The 26977-nt window shown below is 41.5% G+C and overlaps 1 protein-coding gene across 6 annotated transcripts in view; it reads right to left on the reverse strand.

The window, feature by feature from the left end:
• Window positions 1-26977, reverse strand: part of LOC106868491 (lysine-specific demethylase 5A) — a 73877-nt gene that overhangs the window by 16052 nt on the left and 30848 nt on the right. For 4 of the 6 annotated variants that reach the window (XM_089345737.1, XM_089345736.1, XM_089345734.1 and 1 more), the window contains 17 exons: window positions 26605-26724; window positions 25149-25304; window positions 23293-23385; window positions 21720-21808; window positions 20525-20687; window positions 19370-19489; window positions 17692-17886; window positions 15879-15993; window positions 15237-15434; window positions 14638-14788; window positions 13288-13405; window positions 11354-11500; window positions 8394-8602; window positions 8064-8202; window positions 6421-6447; window positions 3606-3788; window positions 1519-1665 (listed from right to left, as the gene is read on the reverse strand). In XM_089345737.1, coding sequence (XP_089201863.1) covers window positions 1519-1665; window positions 3606-3788; window positions 6421-6447; window positions 8064-8202; window positions 8394-8602; window positions 11354-11500; window positions 13288-13405; window positions 14638-14788; window positions 15237-15434; window positions 15879-15993; window positions 17692-17886; window positions 19370-19489; window positions 20525-20687; window positions 21720-21808; window positions 23293-23385; window positions 25149-25304; window positions 26605-26724 — 2370 coding nt within the window. The remainder of the gene's footprint in view (window positions 1-1518; window positions 1666-3605; window positions 3789-6420; window positions 6448-8063; window positions 8203-8393; window positions 8603-11353; window positions 11501-13287; window positions 13406-14637; window positions 14789-15236; window positions 15435-15878; window positions 15994-17691; window positions 17887-19369; window positions 19490-20524; window positions 20688-21719; window positions 21809-23292; window positions 23386-25148; window positions 25305-26604; window positions 26725-26977) is intronic. The other 2 variants (XM_089345738.1, XM_089345735.1) reach the window with 1 other exon arrangement.

Raw genomic sequence — 26977 nt, forward strand, 5'->3', positions numbered from 1 at the left:
CAGTGTGCTAACAACTCTGCCAGCTCACAGCCATAATAATACGAAATACTACTACTGAAGGCACAAGGTCTGAAACTTGGAGGGAGGGGACCCCAGTGGAATTTGAACTCAGAATGTTAAGACAGACAAAATACTGCTAAGCATTCCGCCCAGTGTGCTAACAACTCTGCCAGCTCACAGCCATAATAATACGAAATACTACTACTGAAGGCACAAGGTCTGAAACTTGGAGGGAGGGGACCCCAGTGGAATTTGAACTCAGAATGTTAAGACAGACAAAATACTGCTAAGCATTCCGCCCAGTGTGCTAACAACTCTGCCAGCTCACAGCCATAATAATACGAAATACTACTACTGAAGGCACAAGGTCTGAAACTTGGAGGGAGGGGACCCCAGTGGAATTTGAACTCAGAATGTTAAGACAGACAAAATACTGCTAAGCATTCCGCCCAGTGTGCTAACAACTCTGCCAGCTCACCACCTTACTAATAACAATGGTTTCAAATTTTGCCACAAGGGCAGTAATTTTGGGGAGGGGGATGAGTCGATTACATCGACCCCAGAGTTCAACTGGTACCTAATTTATTGACCCCGAAAGGATGAAAGGCAAAGGTGACCTTGGCAGGATTTGAACTCAGTGCATAGCAGCAGGTGAAATATACCACTTTGCATTTCATCCCGCACGCTAACAAGGAGGAGTCAATTACATCAACCCCCCAGTGTTTCACTGGTGCTTAATTTATTGACCCCTAAAAGAAACGAAAGGTCAAATCACCTGCAGCAGAATTTCAACCACAGAACATGCAGACGGACAAAATACCAAGAAGCATTTTGCCCAGCGCGCTAACGAACGTGCCGGTTGTCTGCCATCATAATAATCCTTTCTCCTATAGGCACAAGGCCTGAGATTTGGGGGCAGGGACTAGCTGATTACACTGACTCCCCCAGAGTTCAACTGGTATTAATTGTATCAACTCCGAAAGGATGAAAGGTAAAGTCAACCTCAGCGGAATTTGAGCTCAGGTAGTAGGGGCGGGTGAAAAACCACAAAGCATTCCACCCAGTGTGCCAACGATTCTGCCAACTCACCGCCTTAATAATAATAACAATAACAATAATAACAATAATAATAACAATAATAACAATAATGATAACAATAATAATAATAACAATAATAATAATGATAATAATAACAATAATAATAATAATAATGATAATAATCCTTTCTCCTAAAGGCACAAGGCCTGAAATTTGAGGGAAGGAGACTAGTCAACTACATCGACCCCAGTGTTCCAATGGTACTTAATTTATTGACCCCGAAAAGATGAAAGCCAAAAATCAACCAAGGTGGAATTTGAACTCAAAACTTGAAGACGGACATAATACTGCTAAGCATTTTGCCCGGCACGCTCACGGTTCTGCCAGTTCGCTGCCTTAATAATAATAATAGTAACAAATAATAATAATAATAATAATAATAATAGTAACAATAATAATAATAATAATGTTCCTACTCACAATACTAGCTGGATCTCTCTGTTCCTCAATTCTGAAGTCCAAAATGCTATTTTCACTCTCCTTCCGCTCTCGTTCCCCATCCTTGAGTTTCTTCCGCTTTGCCTTGTTGTTGTTATACACACCAATGTCTGTCCTAGGGGACAACACCTGCAATGGGATACAAATATAAGTAGAGAGAGGGAGAGAGAGGGGCAGGGAAGGTTGTAGGAATTTTAGGGTCCAAGAGAATGGTGGCATGCAGTGGGAAACATGAAGACCCTTTATGACAGTCAGAAATACAAACATGAAGGTCCCTTTGTTGAGCAGGTGATCACTTTTTATTTACAACGTGCTCCTTGAATTGCAACGAAACCCTTAAAGCCTGTTCTTACATGACAGAAGCTGAAGAAATTGCAATATATGAAGTAACGGGAAATTACCAGCTGCCATAAAGGGTGATGAGGGTGTCTAAAAAAACCTCAGGGAAACAGCAGGGGTCAACCAACAGGTAGGTTATGGTAGAGGGGTCACTTACCATAAATACTATGCACGGGAATACATGCACCACATTCTGTCTACAGAAATTCATTCCCAAGAGCAAGGTCCACCAAAACACACTGATTGAGGAAGTGTACCCTAAAGGGGTGACGGGGTGGGGGGACCTCATAACGACTCTAAATTTGTATCAGGCTGAGTAAAAAGTAAGCAACGTTTTGAAACGTGAAATTCATCACAATATACTTCAACAATGGTGAAATTTTATTCATCAAAGTAAGTACCATTAAACGATCAACACATTTTTGCCAACGAGTTACAAGTTTGTTTATTCCAGTGACAAAAATCTGGAGTTCTGGAGCTGATGAACTCTTTGAATGCACTTTCAGCATTGGTTTGATTTTTGAAATCCTTCTCTCATAGGAAACCATCAAGGTGCTTGGAAAAGTGGTAGTCGGTTGGAGAAAGGTCTGGGGAATAAACCGGGTGGGGAAGAACTTAGTAGCCAGGATCCCTCAACTTCTGGAGAGTCATTAGTGAAACGTGTAGTCAAGCATTGTCATCAAGAATGATTGGCCCTCTTCTGTTGACCAGTCTGGGATGGAGGAGTAGCAGATTTTCGTTCATTTTGGCAATTTCATGGCAATATATTTCTGCAGTAATGGTTTTTCCAGGTTTTAAGACGTTATAGTGGATGAGTCTTGCAGTACACCACCCAACAATCACCATAACCTTCTTTTTGAAGAACTCGGATTTAGGGAAGGTTTTCGGTACTTCATTTTGGTCCAACCACTGCAAAGAACATTTTTTATTATTGTACAGAATCCACTTTTCATCACAAATTTCATATCTGCGCATTTTCTGATTTTCATTCAAATCGTGTGGTACCCATTTGTCAAGCTTTTTGATTTTCCGATTGCAAGCAAATGGTTGCAGGAAGTTTCCAGGCTAACTTGAAGTTCTTTAGCCAGTTCTTGAGCGGGTGGATCTTTCTCAATGACCGTCATCGATGACAGATGGACGTCCACTACGCTCACTATTATCTCTTCAAGGATCAGGTCTCCACAGCAAAATCATTTAAGCCATTTTCGAGCTGACCACTCACTGGTCAATTTCCTCACCAAACAGTTTGCTGATATCACAAGCAGTTTCAGCTGTTTTACGTCCTTTTTTGAAGTTGAATAGCAAAATTGCTCCAATAACACGCATTGACAGTTCCATTTCAAATTATTGTGACAAAGGTGAAAAAAATTATCAATATTAATTTATTGATGCATTTGGGCAAAGTCTATGCCTGTATTATTAGACAATTGCAAAAAATAATGTTTAAAGAAAAAAATCGAAAACTCTGCAAAAATCTGGTACAAATTCTTCACAGTTCAAAACGTTACTTTTTACTCAATCTGATAGTTTATTTAGAAATAAACAATAATTAATAAATATATCTTCATTTGAAGACGCCTTACAGATAAGAATAACATTAGGAGCTGTATTAATGACAATGATAATTATGATGATGGTGGGGGTGGGGGAACAGTGACAAAAAAAAAAAAGAGTAAGTCAAAGAAAATGATCAAACACCAAACATACAAAGAAAATTAAAGGCCCCTTACATCCAGTAAAGTGTATGTAGAATTTTTCTTGAGGAATGTTCTGGCAGTCCGTTCTCGCCAAGACTTGGCTGCAGCCACTTGTGATTCAACCTGAGGTAGCTGGTCAAGCCGTACTGGAATTGGACGTCCTTTATTGACCAGGTTGTCCAGTACGTCCAGATAGGGGTAGAGTTTACAGTTTTGCTGGAAAACATTTAGAGAGAGAGAGAGAGTTGTGGGCAAATACAGATACTGGATAAAGATTCACAACAGTTAGATGCTAGTGTGTGTGTGATTTTGTCTGCTTTCTATGCTGGCATGGATTGAATGCTTTTGACCTGAACTAAAGATTTCAGCCTCAACCCAAGATGATCAAGTTTATTTGCCAGACAAGAAAATTTCTAAACTTGCCTTCGCATTACGTTTTCTACAGTTACCTCCCTTCTATTTCTCTCTCTTTCTTTTCACTCCTGCTCAACCAATCATTGTCAACTGAAACCCATGTGACTCTTTGGGGGTCCATATCAAATTCTTTCAGTAAAATTGAGGAGCAATATAATCGGTTTGTGCAATGCACAGAAGAGTTTAACACTGTGTTTTTTCTTCATACACAGGAGTGGCTGTGTGGTAAAGAAGCTGGCTTCCCAACCACATGGTCCCAGATTCAGTCCCACTGTGTGGCACCTTGGGCAAGTGTCTTCTGCGATAGCCTTCGGCTGACCAAAGCCTTGTGAGTGGATTTGGTGGACGGAAACTGATAGAATAAGTACTAGGCTTACACACAATAAGGCCTGGGGTCAATTTGTTTGACTAAAGGCGGTGCTCCAGCATGGCCACAGTCAAAATGACTGAAATGAATAAAAGAATAAACAAGCAAAAGATATCTACTTTTTTACTTGCTTCAGTCATTTGACTGTGGGCCATGCTGGAGTACTGTCTGAAAGGCTTTTAGTTGAAGAAGTTGATCCCAAGACTTATTCTTTGTAAGCCTAGTACTTATTCTATCGGTCTCATTTACCAAACCGCTAAGTTACAGGGATGTAAACACACCAACATCAGTTGTCAAGCGATGATGGAGGACAAACACAGACACACACACATAAATAAATAAATAAATATATATATATATATATATAAATATGATTGGGTTCTTTCAGTTTCTATCTACCAAATCCACTCACAAGGATTTGGTTGGCCCAAGGTTATAATAGAAGACACTTGGCCAAGGTGTCTTGCAGTGGGATTGAACCCGGAACCATATGGTTGGGAAGCAAGCTACTTAGCACACAGCCACTTCAAATTTTAGCGCAAGGCCATTAATATTAGCAGTGGTGGGTTTAGGGTTAGTGGGGAGTCTAAGTCAATTACATCAACCCCAGTGCATGACTGGTACTTATTTAATCAACTCCCAAAGGATGAAAGGCAAAGTTGAACTCTGGACATAAACACTTGAAGAAATGCAGCTAAGAATTTTGTCTGGAATGCTAACAACCCTGCCAGCTCACTGCCCTAACCCTTTCATTGTAAACCCGGCTGAAAAGATTTTTGGCTCAAACAAGCAACCCAGTCAAAGGCGGCTGAGCGAACCCATTCTTATCTAAGTTTCAGCACAAATCTCGTTAGTACATTCGTGAAAACACATGATTTCACTTCGTAAATAGTTGAGTTACAGTATCTCACATTGACACGATATCTGAGCTGTGTGTATTTTGAGGGATATTTTTTTTCTTCTACTTTTAAAATGGATAGCAGTTTGATGCTATCAAGTAGCGATTCTGAATTTGAGGGCTTTTCCACTGAAAATATGGAGAAATCAAGCAATTGTAAGCTTGTTTCAAGCAATCACTACAGAAACAAACCGTTACACAGAAAGTAAACAAACCAAAAAAAAAAAAGATAGCTTGTGGTTTATATGTATTTACCTGTAATTAGAGTCACTTTGAGACAAAAGTTATGCAACAGAATTAAGAACCTTTTCTTCAATTGCGTTCAAAAAAATCACATTAAGATGTCGATAAATAAAAAAGTTACAGTTGTTTAATGAAACCAGTCTAAATTTGTGATGATTTTAGAATTTAATTAAAACTTATATTTTCTTAGAAATATAGTAACCAGGGCTGTGGAGTCGAAACAAAAAATTTTGACTCTGACTCCTCTACTATTGGCACCTCTGACTCCGATTCCTCTATGTTATTAAGTGATTGTGGTCTATTTTACCAACTCTGATTCCAACTATCTCTTAATTGTTTCCGACCCCAACTGCTCAGCCCTAATAGTCTTGGCTGGCACTCCGTCGAGGGTTCCAGCTGATCCGATCAATGGAACAGCCTGCTCGTGAAATTAACGTGCAAGTGGCTGAGCACTCCACAGACACGTGTACCCTCAACATAGTTCTCGGAGATATTCAGCGTGACACAGTGTGACAAGGCCGACCCCTTTTGAATTACAGACACAACAGAAACAGGAAGTAAGAATGAGAGAAAGTTGTGGTGGAAGAATACAGCAGGGTTCGCCACCATCCCTTGTCAGAGCCTCGTGGAGCTTTAGGTGTTTTCGCTCAACAAACACTCACAACGCCCGGTCTGGGAATCGAAACCGCGACCCTATGATCCCGAGTCCGCTGCCCTAACCACTGGGCCATTGCACCTCCACAGCCCTGATAGTAACAAAAGGGTTAATCAACCTCAAGGATGAAAGGTTGACCTTGGTGGCATCTGAACTTGGAACCTAAATCCTGGAGGAAATGCAGCTAAGAATTTTGTCTGCAACACTAACAAGTTGGCCAGCTCATTGTCTTAATAAAAATAATAATGATGATGATGATGATGATAATTACCTCTTTGCTTTTGGTCCGGCACTCTTCCTGTAGTTAAAAACAAAATGAGATAAAAATTTATTGAAGAAAATCAGAGTTAAAGACAACGCTGCTCAAAATCGGTTGTACTAGCACACACCCCACCCCCTTGGAGCAGTGAAAAAAACTTTATATCAGGTATTGGGGACAAAGAAACGGATGTGGACGCAGGGCAGATTTTCAAAAATACTTTCACATTCAGGCGCAGGAGTGGCTGTGTGGTAAGTAGCTTGCTTACCAACCACATGGTTCCGGGTTCCGTCCCACTGCGTGGCACCTTGGGCAAGTGTCTTCTACTGTAGCCTCGGGCCGACCAAAGCCTTGTGAGTGGATTTGGTAGACGGAAACTGAAAGAAGCCCGTCGTATATATATATATATATATATATATATATATATATGTGTGTGTGTGTATGTGTGTCTGTGTTTGTCCCCCTACCATCGCTTGACAACCGATGCTGGTGTGTTTGCGTCCCCGTAACCTAGCGGTTCGGCAAAAAGAGACCGACAGAATAAGTACTAGGCTTCCAAAGAATAAGTCCTGGGGTCGATTTGCTCGACTAAAGGCGGTGCTCCAGCATGGCCGCAGTCAAATGACCGAAACAAGTAAAAGAGTAGAAGAGTAAAGAGTAAGAGTAAAGAGTAAGAGTATTCTGTTTATTCCAAGTACAAGTCAGAATATTAATTGTTGAAACGTCTTTGAGCCAACATTCCCATTCCACACAGAGGACGTGACTCAAGTATATTCTAGTCCAGGGGTTCCCAGCCTCTTCACTACCAATGACCCATGTATGTGTATGTATATTCTTTTATTTGTTTCAGTCATTTGACTGCGGCCATGCTGGAGCACTGCCTTTAGTCAAACAAAATGACCCCAGGACTTATTCTTTCTAAGACTAATACTTATTCTAACAGTGTCTTTTGCTGAACCACTAAGTTACAGGGATGTAAACACACCAACATCGGTTGTCAAGTGATGGTGAGACACACACACACCCACACACACACACACACTACAGGCTTCTTTCAGTTTCTATCTACCAAATCCACTCACAAGGCTTTGGTCGGGTCCGAGGCTATAGTAGAAGACACTTGTCCAAGGTGCCGTGAAGTGGGACTGAACCGAGAACCATGTGGTTGGAAAGCAAGCTTCTTAGCACATGAAATTTTGTGGTTCAAGAACCCCTAGTACTACCTGTGCGAACCACCAGATGTCCGTGGTCCACAGGTTAGGAATTACTGATCTCGTCTTTTAGAGAGATTCAACATGTTGGCAGCCAGTGGAGAGTGGGGGCGGGGCATTTCATGTATGAAACTGGTATAAAAAGCATCCTGGTCCTCTGGTACCATAGAACCTCCTTGCAGGACTACGGGTCACCGTTGGGCATCAGAAACTGGGATTTGTTCTATTACTTGCATGATTCAGGAATGTCAGCACAGAATGTTTGGCAGCCATGTTGGCAGATTTTCCAAGTTAGACCCTGCTTATTGTGTTCTCAAAATGACGCCCATAGATAGGGATTGAACCTGGGAGCTTCATCGTTGATTGTAAATCCATCTTCTTAGCCACCACTTGGCCGTGAGGTGCAAACGTGGAGACAATAAAGAAAGAGAAAGGGAGACTTACTTGGACAGCGTCTAGTTTCGACGTCCACTCTTTGGCCTTGCGTAAGGCCTCCTTCAGGGCAGACACATTCGGTAAATAAGCTTTTATGTCATTGGCTTCTGCTATGATACTTTCAAGGGTTGACATTACGTTCCGAGGCCTGGACGAGAGAAGAGAAGACAACAGAGAATGGTGATGTTGGTGTGAGAGAGGAGGTGGGGAGAGGAGAAAATGAAGAAACTTTAGAAAATATTGATGCATTTACTGCAGATGATGAAGATGCGAAGGGGGCTGCGCGCAGATGTGGGGGGGGGATTAAAATGGAAAAGTATAACAGTTAAAAGCACTAACCTTGCCTGTAGACACAAGCGTGCCTTTTCTTCCCACCTTTCACTGACCGTAAGTAACTCCTGAAGCTCGGCTATGGCCCGTTCGACTGCAGGGTGTGGTGCGAGCCCCACTCCTGATTCGATCAGCTTCCTCATCACTTCTAAAGTCATGTCGCAGGAATCCTGTGAAGTGTGTTTCACCTCATCGAGCCATCGGGCTTGCAGAAGCACCTGAAGGAAGACACGTCTAGCATATTACACAGGTAAACACACCGTTTTCACCACCAGTTGTCAAGCAGTGTAATGGGGAGACATGCAGACACACATATACACAGAGACAATACATACATGTGTATGCATATATTCACACACACACATTATATATATATATATATATATATATATATATATATATATATATATATATATATATATATATATATATGTTGTTGTTGGCACTCCGTCGCTTACGACGTCGAGGGTTCCAGTTGATCTGATCAACGGAACAGCCTGCTCGTGAAATTAACGTGCAAGTGGCTGAGTACTCCACAGACACGTGTACCCTTAACGTAGTTCTCGGGGGATATTCAGCGTGACACAGTGTAACAGGGCTGACCCTTTGAAATACAGGCACAACAGAAATAGGAAGTAAGAGTGAGAGAAAGTTGTGGTGGAAGAGTACAGCAGGGTTCGCCACCATCCCCTACCGGAGCCTCGTGGAGCTTTTAGGTGTTTTCGCTCAATAAACACTCACAACGCCCGGTCTGGGAATCGAAATCGCGACCCTATGACCACGAGTCCGCTGCCCAAACCCTTGGGCCATTGTGCCTCCAAATATATATATATATATGTATATATATATATATACAGGATGGACTTCTTGTAGTTTCTATCTACCAAATCCACTTACAAGACCTTTGGTCAGCTTGAGGCTATAGTGGAAAACACTTGCCATGCAGTGAAACTGAACCTGGAACTTCTTACCACACAGTCACACCTATATACGCATACAACAGGCTTCTTTCAGTTTCCGTCGATCAAATCTACTCACAAAGCTTTGGTCCACCTGGGGCTATTGTAGAAAACACTTGCCCAAGGTGCCACACAATGGGACTGAACCCGGAGCCATGTGGTTGAGAAGCAAATTTCTAACCCCACAGCCAATTGACTACTTTTAGAATTTAATCGAAACATCTAAGTGAAGTGTTTCAGTTAGAAATATAATAAGCATTTCTATTATAAGCACAAGGCCTGAAGTTTTGGGGGAGGGGTATAGGCGATTACATCGTCCCCTGTACTCAACCAGTACTTAATTTTTCAACACCGAAAGGATGAAAGGCAAAGTCGACTTCGGTGGAATTTGAACTCAGAACGTAGCGACGGGTGAAATACCGCTAAGCATTTCATCCAACATGCTAACAATTCTGCCAGCTCACCACAACAACAACAACAACAACAATAATAATAAAAATAATAAAAATAATAATAATAATAATAACAATAATAATAATATATTTTTCTTTTTCTACTCAAGGCACAAGGCCTGGTACTTAGTTTATCAACCCTGAAAGGATGAAAAGCAAAGTCTACCTCAACAGAATTTGAACTCTGAACGTCAAGACAGACTAATACCACTAAGCATTTCGCCCGGTGTGCTAACGTTTCTGCAAGATTGCTGCCTTAATGCTAATTATAATAATTAGGGAATTTTGACTGAAGAAAATTTTCATTTCACTCACTTTAAAACAGAAAGTTTGTATGATAAGACTCCCTCCCACCCTAACTCTTTTTTACTTGTTTCAGTCATTTGACTGCAGCCATGCTGGAGCACCGCCTTTATTCGAGCAAATTGACCCCCAGGACTTATTCTTTCTAAGCCTAGTACTTATTCTATCGGTTTCTTCTGCCGAACCACTAGGTTACGGGGACCTAAACACACCAGCATCGGTTGTCAAGCGATGTTGTGGGGACAAACACAGACACACAACCATACACACACATACATACATATATAGGACGGGCTTCTTTCAGTTTCCGCCTACCAAATCCACTCACAAGACTTTGGTCGGCCCGAGGCTATAGTAGAAGACACTTGCCCAAGGTGCGACGCGGTGGGACTGAACCCGGAACCATGTGGTTCGTAAGAAAGCTACTTACCACACAGCCACCTTATTAACATTTTTCTTACCAAATTTATACTGAAATATATGGTCTTAGTTTCAAATAATTTTGAAAATTACGAGGAATTCAATAAGATGATTTTGTCATTCTTAAGCTCATGCTTGGAACATAAAGGAATATGCTATTTTGATAGATTTTAATTCAAATCCCTTTAAACAGAAAGTTTTTATGTCATCAGACCAAGGGCGGTCACAGGCAGGTTGATATGAAAGGGCTTAATATGCCACCAACCAGGCCCGTGCCATCAGTAATTACTCAGGGTAGGCAGTTGGTGACGTTTATGTAGGACTTCGGCAGGGGATGGTGGCAAACCCTGCTGTACTCTTTCACTTCAACTTTCTCTCACTCTTACTTCCTCTTTCTGTTGTACCTGTATTTCAAAGGGTCAGCCTTTTCACACTGTGTCACGCTGAATATCCCTGAGAACTACGTTAAGGGCACACGTGTCTGTGGAGTGCTCAGCTATGTGCACGTTAATTTCACGAGCAGGCTGTTCCGTTGATCGGATCAACTGGAACCCTCGACGTCGTAAGCGACGGAGTGCCAACACACAATCTAGAAAGAAATAAAATATTTGGCATTTTATGCATCGTAATCATAGTAACCTTCATAATTTTATTGAATTAAGGGCATATTTTGCCATACAAGGAAAATGTTGCTATCAATCTATTTTATTCACTGCCTACCTTGCCTACCCAGGGGGCATGTCCCTGCCGCCAACTAATCTGTTTGACCACGACTCCTCGCCAGCCCTATCAACTATGTCAGGACAAACTGCTACCATATGTTTAATGAACTTACCTGCTTCAGTTTGGGAATCTCAGGTAAATCAACATCAAGTGTTATTCCAAAATCCATAAACTTCTCCAGTTTTTTGGAATCAGGACTCTTCTCGGCGAGAGCAGCCTGGACTTCAGTCTGGAAGTTAGTGACTTTATCCAGTAATTCCTGAAAGGAAACAGAACAGACAAAAATTATAGATACAAGAAGAAGAAGTAACAAAAAGAATCATCATCATCACCATCATCATTGTTTAATGTCCACCTTCCATGCTGGCATGGGTGGGATGGTTTGACAGGAGCCGACGAGGCACCAGACGTTCAGGACTGCTTTGGCATGATTTTTACAGCTGGATGCTCTTCCGAAAACCAATCACTCAGCAAAGTGGACTTAGTGCTTTTTACGTGGCACAAGCACAGGTGAGGTCAGTTTCAGCAAGCTGGATGCCCTCCCGAACACCAACCACTTTACAGTGTGAACTGGGTGCTTTCTGCGTGGCCCCCGTACTGACAGAGTCACCAAGTACCTTGCAAGATGGAAAAAAGATTTTCAAGAGAGGGAGGGGTCATTGGAGGAGGTGATCTTGTGTCAGATGATGAAAGGTTATAATACGACAGAAACAGATGCCTTGCTGCAGAGGAAGTACAAGGTTACCCTGCTGGAGAGAGAGAGAGAGAGAAACAGGTGCACTACCGCAAAGGAAATACATGGTTACCCAACCTGAGGGAAGTGCAGAAGGAGAGAAAGAGAGAGAGAGAGAGAGGGTGGAGACAGCAGGATAGAGATGGTGGAAAAATGCTGGGCATACTCACAAGGATGGTTGAGTAGCAGAAGAGAGAGAAATATAGATGGTGGTAAGTGCCAGGGCATACCCTTGAGGTCCCACATATACACACACACACCTTGTGTCTTATACTGGTTTCACTCATTAGATTGTGGCTTGGGAAGTATACCTCATTATCATCATCATCATCCTCCTCCTTTAACACGTTGGCTCCCACATGTCCTACTGGTGGGTCATGGTGGTATGTTTGCAAGTGCCACCCAACCCACCAGCAGGTTGCTTTTTAATTTCTTTCCTATGGGTTTTCCCGAGAGGTATGGTATAGTGTAAAAATATTACGTTGCACGTGTCAAAATTAATTAAGATAGCGTATTGGGGACCCTGGGACAAAACGTAAAACGAGGCTCGGGAGTCAACGTGTTAAAGTTCATTTTCCCATGCTGGCATGGGTTGGACAGTTTGAGAGGAACTGGCCAGCTGAAGACCTGCCCCGGGCCCCATGTCTGTTTTGGCATGGCTTCTACAGCTGGATGCCCTTCCTAACGCCAAGCACTCAGAGAGTGTAGTGGGTGCTTTTACGTGCCACCGGCACGAAAGCCAGTCAGGAGGTACTGGCAACAGCCACGCTCAAAATGGTGTATTTTACGTGCCACCTGCACAGGAGCCAGTGCCAGGGGCACTGGCAACGATCTCGCTCGAATGTCTTTACATGTGCCACCGGCACAAGGGCCAGGAAGGTGATGCTGGGCACATGTGCCATCACGATTTCGCTTGCCCCAACAGGTCTTCACAAGCCGACTTTTGTGTCCAATGACAGAGACGACGTTTCGCTTATCTAAAAAGGGATGCAAGGGAGCAATACCTGTATGCAAGGACAACCACGGTTTTACTTAGCCTCACGTGTCATCTCAAGCACAGTAAACCACGAGTCTCAATCCCTTGTCGCCCCCTCCACGACACCCAACATCTGATATACAATAAAACAAATGAAGGAAGCATACATAGAATACAACAGAAAAAGAAAGAAATGATAGAGGAGGACCTCGAGAGATAATCAAAGAGGAACCCCACAGTCCAAGACCTGCCTGAACACTAATGGCAAGTGCCCTCACCGATTCTGCCAGCTTGTAATACTAATGTTAATGAAAGAAGAAAGGAGGGTGAAGAATACCTTTACTAGTTTAGCTTCTGGTATGATACAAGGCAAATCGTTGACTTGATCATAGAAACACTTCAGTTCTTCTAAACTCAGTTTGGCTACATACTTGCCATCACCAGCCTGCCTGTTTCTGGAAAACAAAAAACAGAATTAACTCACTCTATTATACAGAAGCTATATATAATATGTTACACACACACACACACACACACATACGCAGTATATATATATATATATAATTTTATTTAAAAGAGTTCCAACTCTGTTTTTTATGTTTTATTTATATTCTTGTAAAATTAATGTGTGATATAGAATATGGAATATATAATATATAATATAAAAATGGATGGTACAATGAAATGAAGTATTGAATGTCTAATTGAATATATGGAATATGTCTTATTGAATAGATGAAATATTGAGTGTTCAATATAAAGGATCAAATATATAAAGGCGAATACGTATTTTCAATACCGTGTGGTATTTCATCATGGCCGGTATCTGACAGACTGTAACATTTATATCAATCCTTTATATTGAACACTCAATATTTCTTATATTCAATAAGACATTCAATACTTCATTTCATTGTACCATCCATTTTTATATTATATATTATATATTCCATATTCTATATCCCACAATTTTGCAAGAATATAAACAAAAAACATAAAAAACAGACAGAGTTGGAACTCTTTTAAATAAAATAATATATATATATGTGTGTGTGTGTGTGTGTGTTAAAACAAGGGATGTAGCAAAATCGTGAAAAATACACACACACACATATGGGGAACTGTTTATTGTCTAAACATAAAAGCATTACAAGGCCGAAGTTAGATTGAATTAGATGAAACCTAATGCCTAAGTCAAAGAAACACGGGGGACAACTGGAAGGCATCAGAGAGATGGAAATCCAGCTGAAACAGCATTTTCTGTTGCCACAAAAACCAAATGTCATCCACCGTTGACTTCAATGGAACATTTGGAGAGAATCGCCGCAGTTATCTCCCCTTCTACAAGGTTGTTGTTTTTTTTAGTATCAAACAGAAAGGAAAGGTGGAGAACTTCTAACAATGCAAAGATAAAAAAAATGGAGTAAGCTTTTTTTTTTTTATATATTTCAGGCACAAAGCCCCCACCCACCACCACCACCATCACAAGGGCAGGGTTTAGAAATCTAAGCTTACGTAGATCCGGTCATACATACACAACTAGTGAAGCTAGTTCAGTTATTGTTTAAGCCAAGTCAGCCCTGATCCAAACAGAGCTAGAATCCAAGATGCCCCAGCTGTGCCCATCTCCTCTTTTCACTCGTCAGGTTCAAAACGACAATCCAGACACGACCACCACTGCTCTTACCTGGTCCTGACCTTCTTCGAGACCAGTTGGTTGGCAACCAGGGCACATTTCTCAGCCTCCACCACCACATTGTTGAGACGCTCGAGTAAGGAAGAATCAGGGAAATGCTTCGTCTCAGCCTCGTTAATTAACTCCCTCAGTTCTTCCAAATCTGAAATTATAAGAAAACACACAGACATAACTCTACATCATCACCAACAGCATCATCATCATCTTCTTCTCATTTAACATCCACTTTACCATGCTGCTGCTGATGATGATGATGATGATTACTAGGGATGTGGCCTAGTTGTTAAAATGCATCTGCAAAGATCAAGGTTTCAACTCCCAGACTGAGCAGCAATGCATTGTCCGTTTTTCTTCTTTTCTTTTTTTTTTTGTTTCTTTTTGAGCAAAAGACTTGTTTACACACTGGCCCAGTCCACTCAGCTGTAATTAAGCTCCAACAACAGATGGGAGGTTGACCTTGCGAGGGACCTGCAGCCCTTTTAAGAGGAAGTGTTATAATCTAAACGACAGTAGGACTGTAGAAAGTGCAATCAGTGAAGGACCGGGGGGGGGGGGGAGAGGGAGAGTTAAAGAAAATTTTCTCAACTTACCCACTTTAGTACCATCAGACTCCAACGGTGACAAAACCTGCATGGCCCGGGTCCTCCAAGTATCGAAACACTCTGCTCGTACCTTGATTCGGTGCAACATGGCTGGAAGTTCGTCTAGTGTGTAGCGATATCGGAGACAGTGGTGCGACGGATGACAATCACAGAGGTACTCAACATGGTGGATGCACATTACAGTGTCTGCGGATGAGCAGATGAAATGCGTTAGTATATGCGGATGCGAGTGTGTGTGTGTGTGTGTACGTGTGTATACACAGGCCGCCAGCACAACGTTACATACAAGTCAACCAACACGATATCACTGCGGAAATTACATTCTGCACTATGGCAGGATTCTCGTGAGCGTGACTGTCGTATAACGTTGTAGTTGCCAGTATACATACACACATATATATATGTATATATATACACACACACACAAATCACATCCTAATACACCATTTCATCTCCACCTCCCCACATACTGTAGTGTCCACACAACATGGTGAATACCAGCTCTGTGATTATCATTACGCATTGACACATACACCACAGAAATACATTGGACATGCACACACACAGACACGCACGCACACACAAGCACAGACAGACCACCAGTAGTTTACCTTTGTGACGTGTACTTACTTGGTCGACAGGGGCAAGTGACGGCAGAGAGAAAACAGGTGGTTTTGCAGTAGTCACACTGCCTCTCGTCATCTGGCAAAAGTTCAAAAGCCTCCCTTTCAGCATCAGTGGTGCCCTGCGAAAACAGACGACGGACGAGACAAGGATGAAGATGAAACTGACAGCAGACTCACAACTGTACGACAAACATTAACGGGAAACTCTGAAATAACAGTTTGCGGAGGTTCTTCAGCTTTAATAAAAGCATACTGCTCTACCTCTGGGAATTGAGTACTGATTCTTTTACCACCTTTTTTTTTTTATTTATGACCTTACTTATCATCTTTTAACGTCCACTGTCCATGCTGGCATGGGTTGGACAGTTTGACAACGGCTGGTAAGCTGAGGAGCTGCACCAGGCTCCTGTCTGATTTGGCAGGGTTTTCTACAGCCGGTTGCCCTTCCTAATGCCAACCACTCCAAAAGTGCAATGGGTGCTTTTTATGTGCCACCAGTCTCTGCCATGACTATCATTTCACTTAGCTTCATGGGTCTTCTTTTCAAGCACACGATATTGCCAAAGATCTTAGCCAATTTATCATTGCCTCTATAAGGTCCAACACTCAAAAGATGCTTTCTACGCGACACCAGCACAGGTGCCAGGTACACAGCACTGGCATCGGCCATGTTGCCTCCATGAGGCCCAATATTCAGCTGGTACTTTTTACACACCTCCGGCACAAGTGCCAGTTACATAATACTGGTATCAGCTACAACTACAATTTCACTTAGCTTCACAGGTCTTCTCAAGCACAACGTATCACCAATGATCTCAGTAAATCTATTTTTACTTCTGTCTAAATTAACGATTATAATAAAGAACAAATAGAAAGATAAATTTTATTCGACGCATAGATACTGAACAGTATAGATATAAAGGATAAAATCCTTTTTTTCTTTTTAAAAGCAGAAAAACGGATTTTATCCTTTATATTTATACTGTTCAGTACCTATGCGTCCAATAAAATTTATCTTTCTACTTGTTCTACCATGGAGGTGCAATGGCCCAGTGGTTAAGGCAGCGGACTCGCGGTCGTAGGATCGCGGTTTCGATTCCCAGACCGGGCGGCGTTGTGAGTGTTTATTGAGTGAAAACACCTAAAGCACCAAGAGGCTCCGGCAGGGGATGGTGGCGAACCCTGCTGTACTCTTCCACCACAACTTTCTCTCACTCTTACTTCCTGTTTCTGTTGTGCCTGTAATTCAAAGGGTCATGCTGAATATCCCCGAGAACTACGGTAAGGGTACACGTGTCTGTGGAGTGCTCAGCCACTTGCACGTTAAATTCACGAGCAGGCTGTTCCGTTGATCGGATCAAATGGAACCCTCGACGTCGTAAGCGACGGAGTGCCAACAACTTGTTCTACCATACATTTCAGCGCTTTGAAAAACAGATAAAAAAAACTTGTTTGTTTACATATGGCGTGATTATATTAAAGTTTAATTGAAATATGTGAGGGGTGTACTTTCATTAGAAATAAAGTAACAAATGGTTCAATGTAGTTGTAGTCCATTGAGCTGTTGGTGACTTTTAAATAGCTTTGTGTGTCGGGATTCCTTTCGGACTGGTTGACTCGCAACGTTGCCAGTGGTGGAAATGATGGGTAGGTGGGAGATACAAGATAATAAATCTATAGGTAAGATATAATGTACAAGTGGGGGGAGGATAGAGAACAGAAATCCAATAGTGACCACCCATTAGGAACCAAAGTGGCTTGCCCCGGAGTCTGTCGACCAGCACCATCCCCTTCGTCCTCTTCCCACTCCCACTTACCATATCCAACAGCCGTTTACGAAGTTTCTTCTCGTTGTCGACCATCACCAGCATGTCTTTGTGTGTGGCAGCGGCCAAGTGGAAGTCCAGGCTGTCTGGGTCCGCGGCCATCTTACAGATCAACTCTTCGTGTGAAAACACACACTGTCGCTGTAGTTTTCGATAGTAATCGATACAAACACGGCCAATCGGCAACTGAAATTACAGCAGAAATAAATAAATAAATAAAAATAATAATAATAATGGTCTAAAATTTTGACACAAGGGCAGCAGCCTCAGGAGAAGGCACTAGTCAATTACATCGACCCCAGTGATAAACTGGTACTTGTTTTATCAACCCCGAAAGGGTGAATGGCAAAGTCAGCTTTGGCAGAATTTGAACCCAGAACATAAAGATGAAGAAATGCTGCTAAGCACTTTGCCCAACATGTTAATGAGTCCGCCAGCTTGGCAACTTCTTCTTCTTAATAATAATAATAATAATAATGATGATGATGGTTTCAAATTTTGCCACAAGGGCAAATAATAATAATTGCCCTGATGCAGTACCAGGCAGTGGCTCTCATGGCTTCTGATCTCAAATGATTGGAAGTGTTATCATGTACATTGTTTTGTCTTGGTATTAAAGATGGCCTACAGCAAATATTCTGCTTAATACCACAGATTTGCTTGTCAGTTGTTTGACCTTAACCAGTTTGAGCATGTCCCTTGGTGGCTGACGAACATGTGCATCTCTGATCAAGAGCAGAAGTAGTGGGGGAGCATTATAGCCATGTGTTGAGAGGAGTTCTTTGGGGTTTGGATAATTCACCTCTGGAAACATGGGTGTTTCGTTCAACATCCTTAAACAAACCTTATTCAGGGACCTTTTGAGCGGGATGAGCTACTCGACCTGAAGAAAATTCGAACTGGGCCCCACCTGCGAGGTCATGCGCTGTTTATCTTGATATGAGATCACATATGGTTGTGATGCATGCACCTGGTGTACCCTTATCAGACGGGTAGTCATGATGGGTATATTGGGCTTCGTATATTTTACCCCAGGGTCACTTTGATGGCATGTACTACTCTATCACTCAATAATAACAATAATAATAATAAAGATTGACGTTGAACTCTGTCATGCACACTTAGTTTTAATGTTTTCACATGCTTCCATTGTTTACAGCGGTGCTTGGAAGTAAAGTGTGTAGACTGTGGTCATCTGAAAAAGATGGGTTTCAGCTGCGATGGGTTCCCCTTGATTGTGTTGAGGAAGACGAAAGGTTTTTTTTTTTGGAAATGGTCATAGCAGGTGAAGAATCGTGGGTTTATGGCTGTCACTCTGGCTCCTTCCCAAAATCAAATCTCACACTGCTCCAGCTCACTCAACTAGCAAAACTGAGTTGAACCTGTAATTGAAAAAGGGCCAGCCTCATCACACTGTGTCATGCTGAATATCCCCCGAGAACTACGTTAAGGGTACGCGTGTCTGAGAAAATCTCAGCCACTTGCATGTTGATTCCATGAGCAACCAGGCTGTTCCGTTTACTCTGATCAACTGGGACAAATATAGAAATGTCTTTGGTAGTTGCAAGATAAAGTTAACAGCCTCAGACACACAGACACACGGCTGCCTTATCCACCTAGTGGTACAAAAAGTTAGCACACACGCACACACACACACAAAACGACTTACCCAGTCAGCAGGACAGAAGTTGACAGCCTCAGCAAAGTTGTAGCCTTGATTAAAACCAGCATGGTAAGCACGGGGAAATGTCACCACAAACTCTCCAGCTCCCTGATGGGTTTTCACCACCTGAAAAGAGGAACAGAGACAAGATGAGACAACAACAACAAAGCCTGGAGGGGTGGGTAAGGGTATCACTGAACAAAAGGACTGGAAAAAGCAGTCAGACGACAGCCATACTGGGGTACCACTGCCTTGAGGAATTTTAATTGAACTAATCAACCCCAGTACTTAATTTTTCTAAGCCTAGTATTTATTCTGTCTTTTTCTTTTGCCAAACCGCTAAGTTACAGGGACATAAACACACCAACACCGATTGTCAAGCAGTAGTGGGGAACAAACACAGACACGGTGACAGGCTTCTTTCAGTTTCTGACTCCCAAATCCACTCACAAGGCTTTGGTCAGCCAGAAGCTATAGTAGAAGATATTTCATATCAAATGTTTTTTTTTCACACCCTCCTCCAATGAGCCCTTCCCTCTCAAAAGAGGTTTTTTTTTGTCTTGCAAGGTACTTGGTGACCCTGTCAGTACAGGCGCCATGCAAAAAGTATTCAGTCCACACTGTAGCGTGGTTGGTGATTGGAAGGGCATCCAGTTGTAAAAACCTTGCCAAAACTGACCTCACCTCTGCTTGGGCCATGTAAAAAGCACTAAGTCCACTCTACTGAGTGGTCGGTATTAGGAAGGGCATCCAGCTGTAAAAATCCTGCCAAAACAGTCACAGAAGTCTGGTGCAGGCTTCTGCCTGGCTGGCTCTTGTGAAACTGTCCCACCCATGCCAGCATGGAAGGTGGACGTTATACAATGAGGATGATGACCACTAGTCACAATGTGCTTCCTTTCATTGTTATGGCTTCCAAATGTCATCAACCTGTTCGGTTAGGTATGTAGGCAGGCCAACAGTCCCTCTGAACAGAATGCCAGTCTATCACAGGGTACTAGTGAAAGGAATACAGGAACATAAAGTGAAGTGTTTTGCTCAAGAACACAACACGCAGTTGGTCTGGAAATTGAAACCATGATCTTGTGATTGCAAATGGAACACTTTAACCACTGGGCTACACACACCCCTGCCTCCAGCCCCCTTCACAGTACTACTTACCGGTACGCCCATAGACATGAGAATGTTAGGGTTCATTATGGTAGTCAGCTGATGTAGGAGATCTGGAGATTGTTCAAAAAGTTCAGGGGCTGATTTACGCATTGAATCTTCAAAGAATTCTGCTGCTTCACCAGGAACACCGTACCAGGTCTTCGGTTCACCCCTGTAGGGAAAAATCAAAGATATGGCAATAATAATAATAATAATAATAATGAAAGTTACGTTTTGTATACGAATAATATGCTTATGTCAAAAATACATTCGAAGATAGAAAAAAATCTGTAATGGGTGTATATGCACATTTCAGAAGTTGTTGCTCTTTCATCCAGCCCATTAAACAACCATGAACATATAGCTTGAATTGCCACCAAATAAAGCAGTGTAACACAACTAGATAAACTAATTTTACTTATTAAACACATTCTTGGAAACTGATATGCACACATTTCCATCTTTGATTACACTGCTCAGATAGATGAAACTTCCAGGGGTGGCTTTAGTTTCTATACAAAATTGGTAGAGAGAACTTTAAAATTATTATTATTATTATTATTATTATGTAAGGCCCCAAGTTGGCAGATTGATTAATATGTCAGGTGAAACACTTAGCAGTATTTCGTCCATACCTGTGGAACACTGGGGTCGATGTAATCAACTAGTCACCGCCCCACAAATTTCAGGCCTTGTGCTACACTAGGAAGGGTTATTATTATTATTATTATTGTTGTTATTAAGGTAACGAGCTGACAAGATTGTTAACATGCTGGGCGAAATGCTTAGCAGTATTTTGGCCATCTTCAGCTTGAGTTCAAATGCCTCCATGGTCAACATTTTCAGGGTCGATATATTAAGTACCTGTGAAACACTGGGGCCGATGTAATTGACTAGTCCCCCTCCCCACAAATTTCTGGCCTTGTGCCAAAATTTGAAACCATTATTATTATTATTATTATTATTAATAACCCATTAGTGCTCACATTATTCTGCCAAAATTGATGCTTTTTTATCCACATTGCTTTGAACTAATCATGCATTATCTTGTAGCTATTGAGATTTTGATAAGGTAGCTGCTAATTTTTAAAACGATATTGTAGGGTTGGTGTGAGAGACCAGATCTGGCCAGTTCTAACATAAAACAGGCAGGATACCTTTGGCCGGTTCAAATGCTAAAGGGTTAAAGGAAAGTGAGGTTTACCAATGCATGTAATTGATGGAGTAACTCCAGTGGTCCTCATTGTGCCAGCAAAAACAGGAGAAACACATACCAACATAACACCAAGGGATCTAAAAATAGACAAAGGAATGAAAGGGACAGGAAATGAAATTCTTGAAATTAATTTAAGAAAAGTTAGCAAGAAAGAGTATTAAGTCAAATCAAACACATCTTTATGGCTGCCCTACAAACAATTCAATATTATTATTATTATTATTATTATGTGAGAGAGCAGTGCATGCCATCAAAGTGACACTGGGGTACAAATATACAAAGCCCAAAATACCCATCATTCGTCTGATAAGGGTACACCAGGCACATGCATCACAACCATATGTGCGCCACATGGTGATCTCATATCAAGATAAACAGTGCATGACCTCGCAGGTGGGGCCCGGTTGCAATTTTCTTCAGGTCGAGTAGCCCATCCCGCTCAAAAGGTCCCTGAATAAGGTTTGTTTAAGGATGTTGAGCAAAACACCCATGTTTCCAAAGGTGAATTATTCAAACCCCAAAGACTACCTCTCAACACATGGCTATGATGCTCCCCCACTACTTCTGCTCATGATCAGAGACACACATATCGTCAGCCACCAAGGGACATGCTCAACTGGTTAAGGTCACACAACTGACAAGAAAATCTGTGGTATTGAGCAGAATATTTGCTGTAGCCCATCTTCTATACCAAGACAAAACAATGTACATGACAATCAGTTAAGATCAGAAGTCACAACAGACATTGCCTGCCATTGATTCAGGACATGTATTATTATTATTATTATCATTATTATTATTAAGGCAGCAAGATGGCAGAGTCATTAGCATGCCAGACGAAATGCTTAGAGGTATTTCATCTGTCACGACATTCTGAGTTCAAATTCTGCCGAGGTCAACTTTGCCTTTCATCCTTTCAGGGTCGATAAATTAAGTACCATTGAAACACTGGGGTCGATATGATCAACTAGTCTCCTCCCTACAAATTTCAGGCCTTGTGCCTCTAGCAGAAAGGATTACCATTATCATTATTATTATTATTGCTGCTGTTTAGCGAAGGTGTGTGGTCCAGTGGTTTGGGTGTGGCACTCATGATCCACTAGACAAGGAGTTCGATTCCCATAGCAAGCAGTGTGTAGTGTTCTTGAGCCAAACACTTCATTTGATGTTACTCTGTGATCATTTCCACATCTGACGCGTGGCACACTTGTGCACCTGTGCAGGCAACATCGATTTGATGGAGAGGGTGAGCTAATGTGCGGCACACACATTTGATCACAATAGACAAAAACATTGGTGCAGGTTGTTCAGCAAAAACTGAAAACTCATTACATCGTCTTCAACTGGAGAGGTTGAAGCTCTTTATATTCTGAGTTCAAATCCCACCGAGGTCAACTTTGCTTTTCGTTCTTTCAGGGCCGATAAAGTACGTATCAGTTGAGCACTGTGGTTGATGTAATAACCCTAACCCTAACCCCAACCCCTGATATTGCTGCCCTTGTGCCAAAATTTGAAGTCATTACTACTACTACTACTACTACTGCTACTTGTTTTTCCTTACCTTCATTCCAGAAATGTCTGCGTTTATATGGCAAAGTACGGACTTTTCCAAGACTGGCAAATTGTTCAAATTCCAACCAGAATTGATATATTCCTGAACAAAAAAAAAACAAAAAAAAAAACACATAAACCACAAAAACAGTTGGGATATTATTTTAGGGAAAAAAAGTTTTCAATAAAAAAATTATTAAATCAAAATTAGAAAAGAGAGTGGGGTAGCGGCATTAACTCCTCTGCTGTGGGTTAAGGGTTTTCAAGTGTACTTCTTGTCATTTGCTATGAATCCACAATCAAAATGAGGGAGGTTATTGTTGTTGTTTATGCTTAACCCTTTCATTACTGTATTTATTTTGAGATGTTCTGTGTTTCCTTCAATCACTTTTAAATATAACAAAGAATTTAGTAAAATAACTTCGTTATCATTCAGCTGGTGTTAGGAACATAAATTGTGACTAAGGTTTGGTGGAAGATTTTAATTCAAAACTTATGAAAACAAGACATTTGTACGACAGAACCAGAGCCAGTTTCAGCCAGGTTGGCATCAAAATGGTAAATTTGCAGATTTTGTTTCAATTGCTAGAAATAGCAGCCAAATCTTGTGCAAATTGAAGGCACATTTGACTGACTGTCTTTAGCCCTTTCATCACTGGATTTATTTTGGGATGTTCTGTGTTTCTGTCAATTAATTTTAAGTATTACAAAGAATTTAGTAAAATAACTTAATTATCATTAAGCTGGTTTTCGGAACATAAATTGTGACTAAGGTTTGGTGGAAGATTTTAATTAAAAACTTATGGAAACAAGACATTTGTACTACAGAGCCAGAGGTGGTTTCAGCCAGGTTGGTAACGAAAGGGTTAAGGTTCACACAGATATACATAATAATTGTGTGTGTGTGTGTGTGTGTGTGTGTGTGTCACTTCATATCTGTACCCTGACATTATTCATGTTCTATATTAATAAACACAAAATTCTGTCTGTTCAGGACCCCTATACCTCTGTCAACATTTGTTCTACACAGACATATTATACCATTTTGGAATCAGGATGATCCCAGGATGGAAAATCTGCCCTCTGTTTGGTTCTTGTACATACATTCAGCATTGGGATCTGATTTAAAAGCATTTGGGTTGCTATTTCTAGCAGGTAAAGCTTGACTGGGTCACACCACCTTGGTTGGTGTCTGTCATGTGATGCCAGAGATCCAAGGGGAGATAAATGACATTCGCCTTGTTAATTTTTACATCAAGATAAGAACTCTGGGACAAACTGGCCAACAGTTGGAATTCAACTCGGGACTGGAACAATAGAATGATTGCATGACAGAATTGATTCTAATCCGTCCTTAACCTTTGATCAAACACCACCAGGATATATAATCATTATAGACGTATTATAGTCATACTATTTGGCTGCCTTTAGATTTGGGCTGCAGGCCTAATTAGCCCTTCATGGGAACCAGACCAAAAGTCCAAAAAGAGCGAGGCTTTTAAGCTAGTAAATCATAAAACAGTGTCACCATTTATGAGTCAGTACTGGTGTTTATGCCTGCAGTAAACCCATCTGGTTTTCTGGTCTGTGTGGTTTGTAATGGGTAAAACACCAACAGCATTCTGTTAGTCTTTTGCACAGAAATGAACTGTGTGACAGGAAGGGCAGGCATGGAGCCATAGAATACTGCCCCAACAAGTCTCATCCAACCCTTACCAGCATCGGAAAAATGAACATTAAACATGCTGAATATCAGTGTGACGCCACCATGACAACCACCACTGCTTTAAACATAAACACAATTCAACGACACCACCCCCGACTTCCACAGACAGAAATGAAGAGAAAAAAGGGGAAAGAACTGACTTCGTCTTCAGGAAAAGTCTGTTTGTTGCCCTTGGTGGGGAATCCACTTCCTTTCTCCATGGCGTGGATGTCTGCTCCATACTGGACAGACACTTCTTCTTCAAGTGTGTTCACAAGACGCCAAAATTCCTTTTCCACTTGATCAAATGAGACCATCTAGAATAGAATGGGGGGTAAAAGAGAAGTCATGAGGAAATATAGACAGTACATGTGTGTATGCATGTACATGGTGTTTGTGCTTTTGTGAATAGACAAATAGATAGATAAGAGTATATATGTGTGTGTGTATATATATATATATATACATTTTACTATTTTACTATTTTACTTGTTTCAGTCTTTTGACTGTGGCCATGCTGGAGCACCGCCTTTAGTTGAGCAAATCGACCCCAAGACTTATTCTTTGGAAGCCTAGTACTTATTCTATTGGTCTCTTTTGCCGAACCGCTAAGTTACGGGGACATAAACACACCAGCATCTGTTGTCAAGCGATGTTGGGGGGACAAACACAGACACACAAACATATATATATATATATACATATACATATATACGACGGGCTTCTTTCAGTTTCCATCTACCAAATCCACTCACAAGGCTTTGGTCGGCCCGAGGCTATAGTAGAAGACACTTGCCCAAGGTGCCATATATATATATATATATATATATATATATATATATACACACACACATACTGGCACTCCATCGCTTACTATAATTAGGGTTCAAGTATATCTGATCCAAGAAAGAGCCTGCTCGTGAAATAATTATGCAAGTGGCTGAGTACTCCACGGACATGCATACCAGTAATGTAGTTAACAGGGAGATTCAGTGTGACACAGAATGTGACAAGGCTGACCCTTTGAATTACTTTTGCAGCTGAGTGAACTGGAACAACGTGAAATGAAGCGTCTTGCTCAAGGACATAACAGGCCACCAGGAATTGAACTCAGAACCTCACAATCGTACATTATTTACATTTGATGGATATTTGTCCTTCATCAGGTGTCTTTAAGGCTGTGGGGTACATCAGCCGAAACGTTGTGTTAACAGCAAACAAGATGAGGACAAATATCCGTCAAATGTAAATAATGTACATAATTCCTCATCACTTAAACATAGAACTGTATTATCTCACAATCGTAGGCTGAATAGCCTAACCACTTAGCCACATGCCTTCACATACACACAGAGTGAGAGATGTAGAGAGATCTCTGGGGAGATCTCTGGGGAGATCTCTGGGGAGGGGTCTACAAAGAGGTAGGACCAATTTCTAAGACGTGGGAATAGAAACAGCTCTGTTATTTTAAGTAAGAAGGTAGACAGCTCTAGGAATGCCTTCACTTTGTAGCTCAACAGTGAAAGGCAGGTATCTGGCTAACTTAGTCCTTCGAATGTTGCAGGAAGGTGGGGGTCATAGGTGGAAGATGTATATCAACAACAACAGGGTCCTTACATGAACAGGCATATTGAAGTGATCTGACTTGAACTGATCTGCCATTTCTCCAAATGATTGCAGTGTGTATTCTTTGGCAGCCTGCTCAAATCCATAAACATCATGAAGTGGTTTGCAAGCCTGAAAAGAGCAGAAACAACAACAACAACAACACTAGATTAAGCACAAGGTGGAGGGAGATGAATTTTACAAGAGCAAAAGGAAATGGGGTGGAGTAGGAGTAGAGAGGTGAATAAATGAACCCTTTTGTGGATCCCATATCATGGGAATTGTCATGTGGGATGACCCAGAGTGACGTACATCAAGTTACAAGTTACAAAAATGCCATGGAAGGCAGAAACGCTTGGAGAGACAGAATGGTTTTAATTTTGAC

Source organism: Octopus bimaculoides, chromosome 29 (genome assembly GCF_046866305.1).
Source record: "Octopus bimaculoides isolate indiv1 chromosome 29, ASM4686630v1, whole genome shotgun sequence".
NCBI classification, from domain to species: domain Eukaryota; kingdom Metazoa; phylum Mollusca; class Cephalopoda; order Octopoda; family Octopodidae; genus Octopus; species Octopus bimaculoides.